Source organism: Corvus moneduloides, chromosome 16 (genome assembly GCF_009650955.1).
Source record: "Corvus moneduloides isolate bCorMon1 chromosome 16, bCorMon1.pri, whole genome shotgun sequence".
In the NCBI taxonomy this organism is placed as follows: Eukaryota; Metazoa; Chordata; class Aves; order Passeriformes; family Corvidae; genus Corvus; species Corvus moneduloides.
In genome coordinates this window covers 10428801-10444725 of record NC_045491.1, presented here as the reverse complement: position 1 = coordinate 10444725, position 15925 = coordinate 10428801, and the positions used below count along the sequence as shown (strand labels likewise).

The 15925-nt window shown below is 39.5% G+C and overlaps 1 protein-coding gene and 1 long non-coding RNA gene across 2 annotated transcripts in view; one reads left to right on the top strand and one right to left on the bottom strand.

The window, feature by feature from the left end:
- The first annotated feature begins 7520 nt into the window (after positions 1-7520).
- On the top strand, positions 7521-12843 carry LOC116452218. Its single transcript, XR_004243436.1, has 2 exons — positions 7521-8258; positions 12729-12843. It is a non-coding gene; the product is annotated as an uncharacterized LOC116452218 (long non-coding RNA).
- Positions 10914-15925, bottom strand: part of SNX29 (sorting nexin 29) — a 114603-nt gene continuing 109591 nt past the window's right edge. The window contains exon 21 of the mRNA XM_032126444.1: positions 10914-12843. Within this exon, the coding sequence (XP_031982335.1) occupies positions 12792-12843 (52 nt within the window). The 3' untranslated portion in view covers positions 10914-12791. The remainder of the gene's footprint in view (positions 12844-15925) is intronic.

Sequence of the window (15925 nt, the reverse complement as noted above, 5' to 3'; positions counted from 1 at the left end):
GTTATTTTTATTCATATCATTAAAACTCATCTTTCTTATTTGTTCAAAGAGAATGCCAATCTGATCTACTGATCACAGCTTTTGAATATCCACGGTTTTAAACTTCTAGAATGCATGAATCCATGGATTTAAAAAAGAGATGTATTTCATCTTCTGAAAGCCTTATATTATAGACAAACAAAATTTGTCTGCTAATTCTTTTTGTCAAGACAAGGGAAAAAGTAATTTATATATATTAAGTTCCTACAGCTAGAACCACACTCTGCTGAGAGTACACCTTAAGCCAACCTTAAGAAATTCTGACTTGCTTTCTTCTCCAATAAATTTTGCAGAAACAAAAAACACACATGCAAAAAGATAAATGAAAGAGCTCTGAGGCTCTTTTTTCTTAATTATTTGTTTGCTTCATGTAATCTACAAAGTCCCATGTAGGGTACTGCTAAAACTCCCTAACACAAACCAGAATTTTAATTTTTACACCACCTGGACAACACAACAGTCTGAAAACAGGGAGATGTCACATTAGTGCTGACCTTTGAAAATCAGTTCACTACAAATGGGTGACCGTAGAATCCATATCCTTTGGTAGGCATCTCCCAGAAACAGCAATATCAGTACTGGCAGTTTTTGAAATCTGTAGCAAATCTCTCAGTTCTTGCTCCATTTGTCACATATAAATTTCAGCTAACATCAGAAATATCTCATTTATGATATATTAATTACTCTTTCCTCATTGCTCTGTCCTGGATTTCACTAGATTTCTTTTTAAGTTAGTGCCCTTGCCACAGGCAGTGCACATCCAGCACCATTATAAAATTATTACAAGCCAAGGACTTCTGTCTAAAGGCTCTTATCATCTTAAGACCACAAGCTGCAGGGAGCAACTGTCAAAATTACGTTTAATAATTTACAGTACACCAGATTCTGATGACCCTATGATATTGATGCTAAATCTGATTTCACCGGCACTAGTGTGCTTATCAACGTGCTATATCTGTCTCCATGCTTTCTGGAGATAGAAAGTACTTTTTTTAAGATTATATTGGGTTAATGCTGGATTTCTTTTTCACTCCTCAATAATTCTCTTTCAACAATAGAAATAATAAATAATATCTGGAATACATAGGCATTACAAGTTTGCAAGGCTACCTTAAGAAATAGATTGGAAGAAGGATTGTCTATACAAATTTTATGGACCTTCATTGAATGTTTCCATATTTCATCCATGTATGACTTCAGATACTTTCTCAAATACAAAGAACACTGTGTAGAAATGGATGCAAAAACATTATTTGTGTTATGGCAGGAGCTATCAAATCTCGAGGGAATTCTTTAAGGAGGCTGCCCTGGAAGGAGCTATTTGAAAATGCAGCATTTGGGAAGGCATCAAATCAACAATTGTCAAAGCAATAAGATTCCACATAGGGCACCAGCCAAAAAATATCCCTTGCCAGTTATAACATTACTTTATTCACAGTCCTGCTCTTCATTGGCATAACATAATAAATATGCAAATTTAGTAGTTGTTAATGACATCAGTTATTTCCCACTTTTGCTTTAAAACCCAGTGGGAAAGTTACTGCTATATATGTATCTGTTGTTTAGCAGGCACATAAGACCCACCAGAAGATTACAAATATTCTGATTTTCCTGATTTCTTCAACTGGTTATGAATTTTTTTCCTTATAAATGAGTACCAGACCAGTGTCATGGGGCTCTTAACAGAAGCACAGCAACAGCAGCAAAAATCAGGATCTACTTCTCTTCTGCAAGACTCCCTGAGGAACTATATCTGATGACTCAGACACTTTACTACTTGTTTATAGTGTTTGTATGCGCAGAGCTGTGGGAAATGATAAAAGCTGGTACCTGCGGGTAAAGGAATAAGAAAATAGAAAGATGGCTGATCAAAGCAAATGTTTCTGCCTGCCTGATTATAAAAGGAAAAGAAATGAAAAAAACCAAAATTCTAGGTCACTTACAGCAATACTTATCAAGAGTGACTGGCTGGATGTTCATCGAATGGCAAAGCAGTCTGCACAAAGATTGGGCACGAGACTGTATCACCTTTCACACATATGCTCCTAGGGCAGATCCTGTTCCCCCATCTACAGCAGCCAAGATGTGTCATCAACCTAACAGATGCAGCTGGTCCCTTTACACCCCAGAGGAGAAAAAGGTCAACAGGAAGCTTGCAGGTAACACAAAGATACCAATGGAAAGCTTCTCTCCCTACCCTTGCACCGAGGCAGAGCTTGTGTAGCTGCTATAGGAAAACCCTGCTACATATCAAAGACATTTTCCAGAAAAATTCAACAGTTGGAGTTCAGTAAACAGTGGAGCCATTTCCCCCATAAGAATTCACTTAGCAGAGGGGGACTGCATGAAGATGCTTTAGAAAAACACAGGGACAGTACAGCAGAAGAGTCTCGCATTCAAAACCCAACACAATGCCATGAGAAAAGAGATTTCAATGGCACAAACAGAAAACAAGGACTACAGGGATGCTACTGTGCAGTCACCCAACAAGATTGTCTGTGCATTTTTACTGTTATTGGTGTTATGATCAACACCAGAACTCCCAAGGAATGGACAGAGGACTGACAAACAGTGCACTGTTATTGCCTCTCTTCCACACAGTAGGGTTTCATTATCCACCCCAGGTGGTGGATCTAAGCAACCAAATTAATTTAGCATGCTCACCACTGAGCACGTACTGAAGTTGCATAAAAGAAATGTATCTTGCAGGAATATTCTTCCAGTACAGTTTCACCACAAAAATACTACAAGATGCAAAGTCTGAAAGGTCCATTGCAGGCAGTAAGCAGCTCGGAAAGTCTAAGACATGAAACACAATCCTCATAGGATAACCAGATCTACTCAGATTTCTGTAAGCCAGCAAGCACAGGGGAAAAGCCTATCAAAAGATAATTCTTGTAAGATTTTTTTTTTTAACTGAAATGAAATTCGTTGAAGGAGGCACCTAATTTTTATCACTTCATCTTAAAATAAATTTGCAAGAAAACATGAAGTTTCTTGAGGATGAGATTCTTTATTTTTAAAACCCAAGTAAGTCTTGCAACGCATTTAAAGAATATGGAAATAATGTTAAGAACACTTCAAGAGTCTCCCAGACCCTACACCATCCTGAGAACAGGAACTGTAAGACAGTCTGTCTTGTAGTATTGAATATATCAACACTTTGTTATTACTAATGGCTCTGTGAAATGGATGGAAACACTTCACAGTGTAACTGCCACACAGATGAATAAGCAAATCCAATTTGATATCTTAGCAGACTACAGTACAGAGCAAGACAATTCACTGTTGTCATAAGGAAAGCTTATGACAAAAGGGAGGTGTATTTCCTTTCATCTCTAATGTGCAATTTCCAAAAACACCACTCAGCTGACAACAACTTTCAATGAAGATCTATAATGATAAATAGCTTTTTCATATAGCAAAACCGTAAATCCCTTTTCCATTTTTCTTAAATGTCTTAATGCTAATTATGACATAGATGTAATATTTGCATTCCTTTTGGGGCTGTATATTTACTGTTTTTATGCAAATCTGAAATAAAAGATTAGAGAAGTCACAAAACTTAGTCTAAATTTGAATCCAGCATATGTCATAAAAAGCAAGGCAGCTGGAAAGACAAAGGAATAATAGTAATAGATTTACATCCTACAATACATTCATATGGACAAGAAGGGAAAATAAAAATCTGGGAAATCTGGATATTTTATTTCTTTCCCTTTTTCCTTCTACTGCCCCAGAAGCCAGAGTTGGCACCACATATTCTCCCTTTACAATTTTTGTTTGCCATTTCCAGTTTAATAGTTAGTTTGCTATTTACTGTTGCAAAACAAGAAAACAGAGCTAATGGCAAGCCTGCTACCCTGTACAGCTGAAAACCTAATATTTGGAAGTGTGTACATGTTTTGCAAAAACCCTATAAAGACCAGAGCTTCTTTTAAAAGAAATCATATGTGAACTTCTCTGTTCTGCAGCTTTATTATTAAATCATATATCTAAACTAAGTGTCCATTACCAACAGTGTCAGAATTAAATCACTAGCATTAGCTATTCCAGAACTGCTTGGAAATATTGCCAGTGTAAGGAGACATCAAAATGACCAAGTAACCACAGCAAGAATGAAAAGTCTAAGAAATGTGGTGTCCAAAGGTAACACCAGACATATTTGTGAAACCACTCACACTGACTCCAAACACATGGAAGATAAACCCTACAAAAGGATGATTATGTAGAGACTTATCCAATAAGAATCACCTCAATAAATATAAAAGCTAAAGAAACTGGAAAACCCACCAAATTTCATTACAATTCCTGTTCTCCATGGTCTACTTATAGAGGTTTTTCTGATATAAAAAGACAAAGGACAGCAAGTCTGCTTCTGTTCATGCCCTATCTTTTTAAAATTCATACCAAGTGACTTTAGAACTAATCTCACAAGTCACTCTGAAAGTATGAAATCATTCATACCTGGGGTTCAGGCAATGGTCTCAAATTGTGTTGTTGACATGGGAAACATCCATCAAGAGGCTATGATGTCATGCCTGAGTGTTTTATAGCACTTCCTCCTTCCTACTGTAGCCAGATCAGGTTGGGCACTCTCACGTGGAAAAGAAAATGATGCTTCATTTTCAAATGCTAAAGAAATCTCCCCAAGCTCCCAGAGAAACAGAAAAGTAGATTTTCTATGTATAGAAAGAATGGCAATAAGAGGTGGAGCTGTGTCTTCTAGAGGAGTCATCCCAGTATCTCTACTTTAATGGTACAGAAGGAAAGCCAGAGGGGAAAATTACCCTTTTCATGATCTTCATAGGAAAGGCACAATCTTTCTTTTCAAACAGGAGAACAAGGAAGAGAACTGGCATCCAGTCCTGGGTTATTGTGAAGGAGGAGAGAAGACATAGCACTTCAAAGGTAGCAGTGATGTACCCAATAACTGCCTATGATAAACATGCTCAGAACCCAATGATTAATGCTTGAATCCCTGAACTCCCCTACAGTTAACCTTCAAGAAAGATGCCCTGATCTACCTTCCTTCTTCTATTTAACCTTTACATCCTCTGCTTTCAGCAAGTTCATTCATTACCCGAGCGCTTGGCAAAGATTCCTGGTTCTGCTAAAGAAAGCCCCACACACGCACATTCAACACCAGCTCAGAGACAGTTTTTTCCAAGCCCTCGCAGCTCTGTGCGAGTCAGGAATGCAAACACCTACACTTCACAAGAGGCATAGCTATAATGATCCAAAACACTCCCAACCAATGTGTACAAATACAGCCCATCAATACTCAATGAGAAAATATGGCCTGTGACTGCCTCTGCTCCTTGAATCCTAATGGATGAATTATCCTCCCACCTCTAAAAGCAGTGAATGCCAATACTGGACTCACTTTATATATTTTTAATGCAGTATTTAGGGTTTTGCAAGGTTCTCTCTCTATCTAATTTTTCTATATGCTTACCACATTTTTCTTAACTAAACCAGCCATAGTTATCTTGGTGGTTTGCAGTATGCCCTACACTAATTAGCACAATAATTGAGTATTCTTGTTTGTTTGTTTGTTTGTCTGGGGCTTTTTAATCACCAATTATAACAGACACCATGAACCTGAACCACACAGGATTTTCTTGCTCTACAGCTATTATGCTGCAGATCAAGCCATGAAAGACTTTCTAGACCACTTTGCAGCACATGCTGGAGAGTTCTGCTCCATGTTTTGAGAATCAATTTCTATTCCATGTTTTGAGAACTAATGAATTAACTCCTCATAGTCTAGGCATTATTTTTCATTCACTTCACACCTGTTCTTTTTTCAAATGCAGAGCTTGTCCAAAACCCTTCACAATGAAAGATGGTCAGGGTCATGTTTCTCCTATAGAAAAGTATAGCCTAAACATGTACCTGTATCTGATGCACATTTCACTTGCCCCCGTAAAGAGAACAATAGGGGGCAAAACTGCTTCCAGGGATGCATAAAAAATGCTGTGCTTACACAGTTATATAATTTCCCCTTATCAGATAGCGCATTCCTTGCATATGAATGGCAAGATGGAGACTTGGTTTATTCGTAGCCTCTTCCAGTTAGAATTTCCAAGAAGTGACAGTATCATCAGTCCACTGAGTCACAAGCACTGTAAATAAAGCAGCCTTTGCATGATAGATTGTCATTCCTTTAAGAAATTCTGCTTTGTTGACACCTTCCATAATACATTACAATATGTGAGGTAAACCTTGAATAAAAATGCACAATCACAGTTTAGGAATTACAGTATTCTCTATTTTTGAGTTCTTAATGACAACAGGGTTTAGTGTTTAGACTGAAGGATTAGGAAATGGTATTCATAAATTCTTTTCCTTGCTCTGCCAATGACTTCCTCTTTCTCCACAGAGTTAATGGGCTTATTTTGTAATGCTGATCCATAACATATCAGTGCAACTGAAATATAATGGGCAGTCTCTTGCTGCAGTCCCATCTGTCATTCCAGGAAAGTTATTCATATCTGTTTGTCCTTCTATAGTCTATCAAAAGTTGAGGACAATTGTATTCACCAGTTTGATGGGGGGCTGTACAATTAGCTGAAACCACATACAGTACATAATCTGTGAGCAGTTAGATGTAATTGGCTAAAGAATTATGAAGGACTGCTACTCAAACTTGCATGAAAAATTACAGCTGAATTAAATCCTCTCCCATTACACAAATCAAGTCCTTCTGAGGCCTGGAAACTTCAGATACATGGTTGTAAACTTCATTTTAGATTAATTTGCCTGGTGAGTGCTGCTGAAGTAAAGTACCAAGGGAGAAATGAATATACTCAAAGACAAAAGATCATCAAGTCTATAACATGAACTGAACAGAGAAAGTACAAAGGTTTCTAGCTTAATTTTGAAGAGCTAAAAAGTTTCTGGTCTCCAGGCTTTTTGAGGGTTTTCATCTATAGCACAAATACCTGCTTAGAAATGAGCTGTGATTTTAAGTTTCAAAAATCAATTATGAAGTTAATTGAAGTATTTTTGTTATATATTTTGTAAAAAGAAGTGAACCATTTGCCAAATGAGCTAATGACATTAATGGTGAGAGCAAAGGACTCACACCCCTTGGGACAAAGGTTAACTATTGACCTTCCTGAGGTGGGAGAAAAGGCAGGTTTCCTCCAGAACCTTCTGCCTCACCGATTCTCACATTAAAAGTCTCCGGACTTCTCTTTTATGAGTAACTATATTACTTTCCTCACTGACAAGTGTTGCAATCTGAGTAAATACTAGCAAGAAAAAAATCATTTAAATTTTGACACCTCCTCCTCTATTAATTCACGAGTTCTTTCCTCGTTTTGCTTGCCAAGGAAGAACAAAAGAAGCGAGGCAGCCATAAGGGAAATACCGTAAAGGGCTGAGCAATGAAGAGCCTCGTGGCATTTCGCATTTCGCAGACAGACATTAAACATCTGCTGCCTTTCTGCTCAGCCGTCAGCCACCCCGGCCAGCCGCGGCACGCTGGCGACAAGGCAGCTCACTGCTGCCCACAGCGTGTTCTCCCCGGAGAGCCCTGTAACCTTGGTGGGGTCACCCGCGGGCAGCACAAAAGTTAGGGCTAAAAGCTGTGGTTTAAAATATTATTCCTACTACGATCCTCCGTGCCAGGGAAGGTCAGGGGAGGCGGGCAGGGCACGTCAGGGCAGGGCCTCAGGGCTGAGCCCTCAGGCGGTTCTAGAAACTGATGCCCCCGGGGGTCCACACGCACCCGGCCGCCACCAAGGCTGGGAACACCTTCCTGAGAGAAACCCGGGCACCCCGGGACAACGCCGGGCCGCTCGTGAGACAAACAAACCCGGGCACCCCGGGACAACGCCGGGCCGCTCGTGAGACAAACAAACCCGGGCACCCCGGGACAACGCCGGGCCGCTCGTGAGACAAACAAACCCGGGCACCCCGGGACAACGCCGGGCCGCTCGTGAGACAAGCCCGGGCCCGGCACCCGGCCGGTTGTGACGGAAACGCGAGCACACCCCTACACTCCCACGACGTCTGTGAGGCACTTCGAGGAGGGAGCCTCGGAATCTGCTGCAACCTGTGTTTTCTGGAGGTGCTGGCACCGCAGACGCCGCAGCTCCCATCCCCTGCGGAGGCCGCCGGCTCCCGCGGCTCGGGCTGAGGCGGGGAAGTCGCGGCTGAGGCGGGGGTGCCGGGGGCAGCCGCTGCCCCTCACTGTTCACTGCGGCAGGGTGAGCACGGGAAAATCATCCTGGTTTTAATTTACAGAAGGTTGCTGGAGGAGGGCATCCCACGGGAAGAGAGTATGGGAAAACTTTATATTGATGAATAGGGAAAAGTTGCCGCAGCAGAGCTGATCGGCAGCCAGCGGTAGCGGCTGGGAGCTGGAGGTGACCTTTCAGAGGAGAAAACCCCTCCGCTGCCAAAAAGGAGGCAGATGCTTTGTGCAGGGAGGAAAGCTTGTGGCAAAGCCTAAAACTTTGATTTCAGCTGGCAAAGAGAGCGGCTGAAGGGCACGTGAGACTGCTCCAGGCACCTGAGGGTGCTCGGGTCCCTGCGGAGCGGCGCTGGAAGGCGCTCACCTGTCTGTGCTTTCTGTCACTTCCCTGCAGCCAAATGCCACCTGTGCCACCGCCTCCGAGCTCATCCGAGTGCCTGATAACAGGGACTTCTAAACACCGCTCCTGTGTGCTCTCTCCGGCCACAGGATTGGTCTGTGTTCCTGTTGCTCTATTCAGGTTTCAGCCCTGTCTCCATGAGGTGAGGTGGGGTGGTTGACAGGTATCCGAGAGGAAGTGAAATTCAGGATGATGACACAAAATGTGTCAGGGAAACTGGCATTACTCCTTATCATATCAGCCTTTCCTCCTGTGCCACGGAGATAACACACGCATGTGCTGCTCCGAGAGGAGGCCACTCAGGGGCTGTAATATTACCCAGGTAACTGGTTTTTGACTACAGTTAAAAGACTCTTTTCAGGTACCAATATCCTTGCTCCAAAATACCTGTCAAAGAAGATGGCAGAAAAAAAATGTTGCAATCAATAACACTTTGAATTTCTCAACTTGCTGTAATACTGCCCTGCTGCAAATTGGAGGGGAAGAAAAAAACCCAGACACTTTCCTTTTTTTCTTGTTAGACTGGGCAATTTACAAAGTTCATCCTTTAATGCTGACCCCTGGACACTGCAGATATCCAGGACAGTAACATAATTTGAAGATTCAATTTTTGTTCATGAACTCTCAATTTGCTTTTCACAAGTGAAACCAATAATTGATTGGACCAAAACCCAAGGGCATCTGATATAAAAGGATATGATGTGTGGCAGTTGTCTGACATTCCAGATTGATCTGCAGAAAGTTAAGATGTGCGTGAAATCAAAAACCAAGCAAATATATACATATTGATAATGTTTTGCCAGTTCCTCATCCCACCAGCCTGTTACAACTGGGAAAGTACAATACTTGTGCTGGCTCTCAACATTGTCTTACAAGCACCGTGCACAGATTTAACACCTACAGTAAATATGTCCCTGTCAGACTCTTATCAGTGCTTATTTACATGTGGATGTGAAGATTGTTTCAGGAAAATCAACCACTCATATGCAGAATTTGTGTGCAAGGTGTGGCAACTGGCTCAGGCTATCTAGAATGCTGCAGGGTTTTTTTGCTTATTGCATCACACCTGTTTGTCTAAATTATGTGACATTTCCGAAATTTTATGTTGTCTGGGAATTCTCAGAAGAGGTTCTAATTTTCAGAATTTGCCTCTTGAAAAGTTGTATTGTCTTAATGAACCTTGATTGCTTGTTAACAGCAGAATTCATATACTGGGGTTTTTGTAGCTGTTTCCTTGACAACCACTCCAGGTTCCCCCTGAGCTCTTGCTTTTGTGTTCCCTGATTAAGATGTACATGCTGCCTTTGGCTGATCTTATTTGTGTGAACAGTATTAATTTTCGTAGGTGTGATATTGATTAACTTTTTATTTTCTCAAACAATATTAATTCCAGTGTTTTATAAAGGATGATAGGATTACATGAATTTTAACTTTGCTAAATTATAGCTTAAGCTCCCTAATGTGGAAGTTACTCCAGGTTTTCTTGCTCAAGGCGATTTCTGGTTTACACAACAGACTGATTGACTTCTACAGTGTAGTTTTTCTCAGTTTTTATGCAGACCAGCCATAATTATAACATGCTCCTCTTGTTCTGTGCATTCCTAGTGCTCACTTTTCAGTCACCCAACCATGGCATTTTCTGAGTTTGTCACTCAAGTTGTAACTCAAGTATAAATGGCAGGGATGTGGCTCCTCTACTTTGGCTACTCCTGCTGCTTCCAGACCCTTGCAGGATTTTTTTTTGACAGTACAAAAGCCATCAAATCTGGCATCTTGTCTTGGCTTAGTCTCTGGTAGGTGATTAATTTTCAGCTGTGGCCGACTTTCACTCCACACAATGTGAAATCAGTTTGGGGTGAGGGAAGGAGGGGCAGCACTGCACTAACATGGGTCTGGGTAAACCTGACTCATGAGCTACTCACTTCCTGCCTGAAAACAGATCCATTACTTCACCAGCCAGATAAGCCCATACTGAAATGACTCAATTAAAGAAGAAGAAACCACAAAAGTGTTACCTCAAAGTTCAGGCTGAGTTTATGTGCCTTGCTCTTTAGGAAAAGTGAAAACCAAGAATGTGCTTAATGGGCTACAAAATCTGAACTCCAAGGGGACCTAAGATCTGGCCAGCAAGTGTAATGTCTCCATATCTTTGCCTACCAAAAGTTCATTCCTTTGTCTCTCCAAGCATTTACTATAGTAAAACATTAATACACAGATTATGTTGCTTTACTAAAAATTAATTATTTATTATTATTTAGGCTTTATTGGCATGAAGCTAGAGTTCTTAATATAGTTACAAAATCTTACATCTTGGACAATATATATCTGATTTGTGTTTCACAATACATTAAAAACTAAACACTTTAAGCTATGCTATTTCTACTACATATCTATTTTGTATTTTACAATATGGACTTTTATTTCTGTGAGAAGTTTGAGTCTTACAGAATTTACACAATGGTGAATGCATTTATTTTACTTGCTGAAAACTTGTGTCAAAATTAAATAGGCCATTTTGTTTAATACGAAAATGCAAGAGTCTCAAGCAGAAACATTATCTGTGCTGTTCACCAATACCTTAAGAAATAAATAATGAGGCTTACTTTTATAAATCTCCATCAAGAACTAGTCCTGTTTTATTTATGTTAATAAGGTGACCTGGGGAATACAAAAAATAGATGAAAGGTAGGTGGCACTTCCTGATTTTATCTTTATGTAGTTCTTGAGGGAAAGCATCCATTTCTCATGCTGAATGAGTTTGCTTCACACAGTGAGCAACTGCTTACAAATGCTTTTGAGTATAACTCACTATCTGAATAATCACTGCTTGAATAACTTTATTTTGAAGGGGTTTAATGTATCTTAAATTAGAAAGATTACTTCTTTAAGAATAGTGGGAAACAATGAAGTCCCAAAGTTTTACTGCTTGAATGTAATTCTGGAGCATAAGTTCTTTTGTAAATACTGGACTAAACACACAACAGGTTTTCTGTTAGAATGTTGCTTTAATATATTTTACAATACCCTTTACTGATGCCTTGTTTTCTCACATGGCTCTTTTTGGGGGAACATTATAGACAATCAGTCAGCTTTATATGTTTCAGAATTGCTCCTGATGCCTTTCTTTCACACAAAAAAGCCTCTGTAGTATATTATACCACTTAACAAATGGGAATTTCAGACTATGTTCTTTATGTACATACATAAATTGCTTTCATTTGTTTATGCCAGTGGCTTCCATGCTGGAATTGTATGACTGCTGAATAAACACCTTTTCTCCCTGAATTACATTTTTTCATGCCATTCATGTCTGCTGCCATGCAGTACAGGGTGTATGTAACCACTCAAAGTGAGGTGTGCTTTGCCTCAGAACATGAGCTGATTCTTAAAAACTCCTTGGAAATACCTTGGAATTCCTTTCTACCAGTGGCCTAATGAAGGAGAAATATGTTTGCACAGGTTTCACCCGTGGAAGTCAATTTCTTTTTTCTCAGGCACAACTTTGTTACAAAAAAGAATAGTGAAAGTTGTTTGTTCTCATTTCCATCCTTTTACTAATTGACTGTAATGAGATCTCTGATCTGCAAACAAGGGAACATCACCTGAGCAACAAATGTGGCTCTTCCCCACTTAACCATCTCCATTTAAATGTTTCTGGATTGTTCAAGCTTACTCTCATGTGTATTTCAGCTTACATTAGGTCACAACTAGACTCCTCTCCATCCATAAAAATGTGCTGTTTCCTTGAGAGTAAGAAGGAAAATTGGCTTCTAAGATAATTAACATACTCTTGAAGGGATGGGTTTGGAATTACCTTATTTTATGAACTTTGAGCTCTATGTCATCTGTTCCATGCCTTACCCACCTAATATCCTTTTCCTCTTCCTTCCTAAACAGTGTCTGCCCAACTGCCTATGTGCAGCTGTAGTCCATGGCAGTGTCTCTCTTACTCACTGTACAGGAGTGAGCCCCATTTTGAGTTCTTGCACTACCACAAAGAGACAGCACCATGCAAACATCTGGCTGGTACCAGCCTTCCTTTCAAAGGATACACTAACAACAACTTTTTCTGTTTCCTTGCAGAACAGGTATCCTTGAGATGACTTGCCAACTTGCCAGCCATCAAGCACACACCACATGCACTGCTCAGCCAGCCAGCAGCCCAGACAAATTGCTTTCCAAGCTGTGTAACGCCAGGCTGAAACAGAAGAAAATGTGAGTACAGTAAGTACAAACCTGACACCAGAGCGAGAAAAGCATTAGACAATATCCAGTTCCAAAATGATCAGTTGGCACCTGTGTTTGCCAGACATAGAAAAACAAGTCTAAAACACACACATGGAAACAGGAAAATAAACTTTGACTCTGGGAAACATTTTGAACATCAGAATAAAGGTAACCAATTGCATGGCTTTTTTTACTTTCTTCCTTTAATTGGATGTCCTTGTAAAGCTCTAACCTACAGGTTAGACAAAGCAACTCTGGCTGGTTTCCTTTACCTGTGGGGAAGAGCTGTAAGCTCAGCCCGTGGATAGAGTTTCCTGGGTGTTTGTCATCGGAATGTGGCATATGTGGAGAAACCAAGTTCTGGGAATCCTTCTCAATGTCTCTCAATAGAAGGTACAGTTCATCTATGGTGGCATTGATTCTAAAATACTGTGTACTCCATTACAGCCTCAACTAACCACCTCTAATGGGAAAATTATCACAGTTTATCCCTTGTTTATAGCTAATAGAACATAATAACTTGAACCGTTCATAGGATTATTCTTTGTTATAATGTCAAACTTGTAACCATTTTCTACACTAAAATCTAACAAAAGATGTGCAGCCACAAAGAAGCAATTCTCTGTTCTCCAGTGTGCTGGCAAAACTTTGTAATTTGGATTTACTAAAACTGCATACCCACACAGAAACACAAATTGTTTCAGTTTAGCAGTTTCAGATATTCAGTTCTTTGATATGGATATAGAAAATATGTCTATATGTGAGGGAATCTTCTTGTTAGTTGAATATTACACTGACAGTGGGTCAACACTGGATTTGGATGCATTTGCATTTGATATGTGCGTGCTACCTGGTCCGTACTTTCCCTTCTTTCCTGGTGTATACTTTGCTAAAAATAAACATCACCAATGTTCACTGAGGAATGTTTTCATGTATCTGCACTAAGGAGGCATCTAAATCTCAGAAGTAAAAGTAAAGCCTCAAAGACTTCACAGCATCCCTGACCTTTCCCTCACATCTGCTCTCCTCTTCCTACGTATCCATGTATGCAGAGGCAAAAGATTTACAAAGCGGGAAAACAAATGGAGTCATACGATTCGTTCATCCTGGGTCACATCCCTGCTTTGACAAGGTACCATTTAACCTCAGACTGAACCTGATTTCCATGGGCCATGGGGAACAGTTACATAACAATGAATAGTTGAAACACAAATAGACAAAGATTTCACAAATCAGAGCAAAGGTAAATTGTTAACTGTTATTTTAAAAATATTACTTTTCACTGTAGCTTATCTTGAACTAAATGCTATAAAACTACAACTTCAGCATTGCCATTTATCCATTAGTTCTGATATTGAGTAGATAAATTCTTTAGTATCCTTTTACTCTAAATAATTTAAAAAGAATGAGTCTTGAGGAAAAGCTTCAGCCTTAAGAATATATCACTTTAGTATGGCTTTATACTTTTAGAACTGTATCAGTATGTGGTCGCCCCTTGCACAGCCAGAGAATTATCAGGTTTGACACTTCTCTGCAGGACATTGTTGCTATTTCATTTTCTTAGTGCTGCAATTAAGGATTTTTCAAACTATTCCTGATGACAGCTATAGTCAAATGTACTGCACAGTTTTTACCTCTGAGTGAAAAACATCTGTATGATAATTGTAGGATGCTATACATTGAAGGCAACCTAAAAATCTAAACATGTCAGATGTGCTCCCTCCTCTTTTCCTTATACAAATGCTTGAAATTCTCTCACATTCCAGCTCAGTTACATCTAAATGGAACATTACATTCTCTTTAGCAATATGTAAAATAAGATGATAACTCATAATGCAAAATCCAATCCCAACTTAATGTGGTGGTAATAGAAAACTGCTTTTATCCCCTTCATTACATAGACGTGCTATGTGCCTTTACAGTGTTACATGGGATGCAATTTTGCAGTTACGGATGAATCCAAATTCAATAGAAAATGTTAATCAGAAAGAAAACTGTTATGGTCTATGCAGTAATAAAGGTTGACCTTGGTTCTTCATGAGGTTTTTATAAAACTCCTGCCTGCAGAAGATATCCAGTGGCAGGAGGGTTCTGATATTGAATTCAGAGTGAATAAAGAGAACAGAAAAGTTGAATAATCCTCCTCTGTAACTGTGTTGGACCTTACGCAGCTTGCAGACTTTTTTCCCTATGATTTGACTCTCTTACTCATCTTATTCTATTTCAGTAAATTAAGGCATGACTCATAGAAAATCAGAATCCAGGCACAACAAAGATACCATATAACGAGTCATTTAGTTTATATTGAGAATGTTGGCAAACGTATATGTATGCATGCTGACTGCTCTCCTGAGCAGTCACTGAAGCTTTTACTGCTGGATTTTTTTTACCTTAATCAATTTTACCTTTACTGCTGGATTCATTTTACCTTAATCAATTGCACTATGACATTGGATTTTAAAATGGGCAGGTTTGATTATGGTAATAATGCTGTACAGCTGACTCAAGAATAATTATTAAGGCTAAAATTGTAATTAAAGATACATGCCAATTGCCCAACTTACTTGTGCTTCTTAAGAACTATTTATTACTCATTTAAAGAATGTTTTCAGACAGATTAAATTAAAAACACCATTTCTGTCTATGCCAGGCATGTTCAGGAAAAAAATAACAACTGCATATCAGTTCAGAATCTAGTATTTGACTAAGCTGGGAGAAGCACTAAATAAAAAAATAAAAGTTGACAGAGCTCAGCTGTCACCTGGCTGACATCTCCTAACATCCACATCATGACCACGAAGCTGAAATTGGTTTGGATTTCTTCTGCTGTGTTTTGTCTGGTCCTGCTCATATGTAACATTGGCATTTGTGAGCAGTAACCAAAAAACTGTATTACATGAGAATCTGGAGACATGGTGCAATATATGGCAGAAGGTAAGACTACTTTTGCTTGTGCTCCTCAGCATGATACATATTAGTAAGATATATTAGAATTTATATGAGCTTCATAGAACACAGTAAGTGGCAATTTCTCCACATGGCATTGCCCTCCA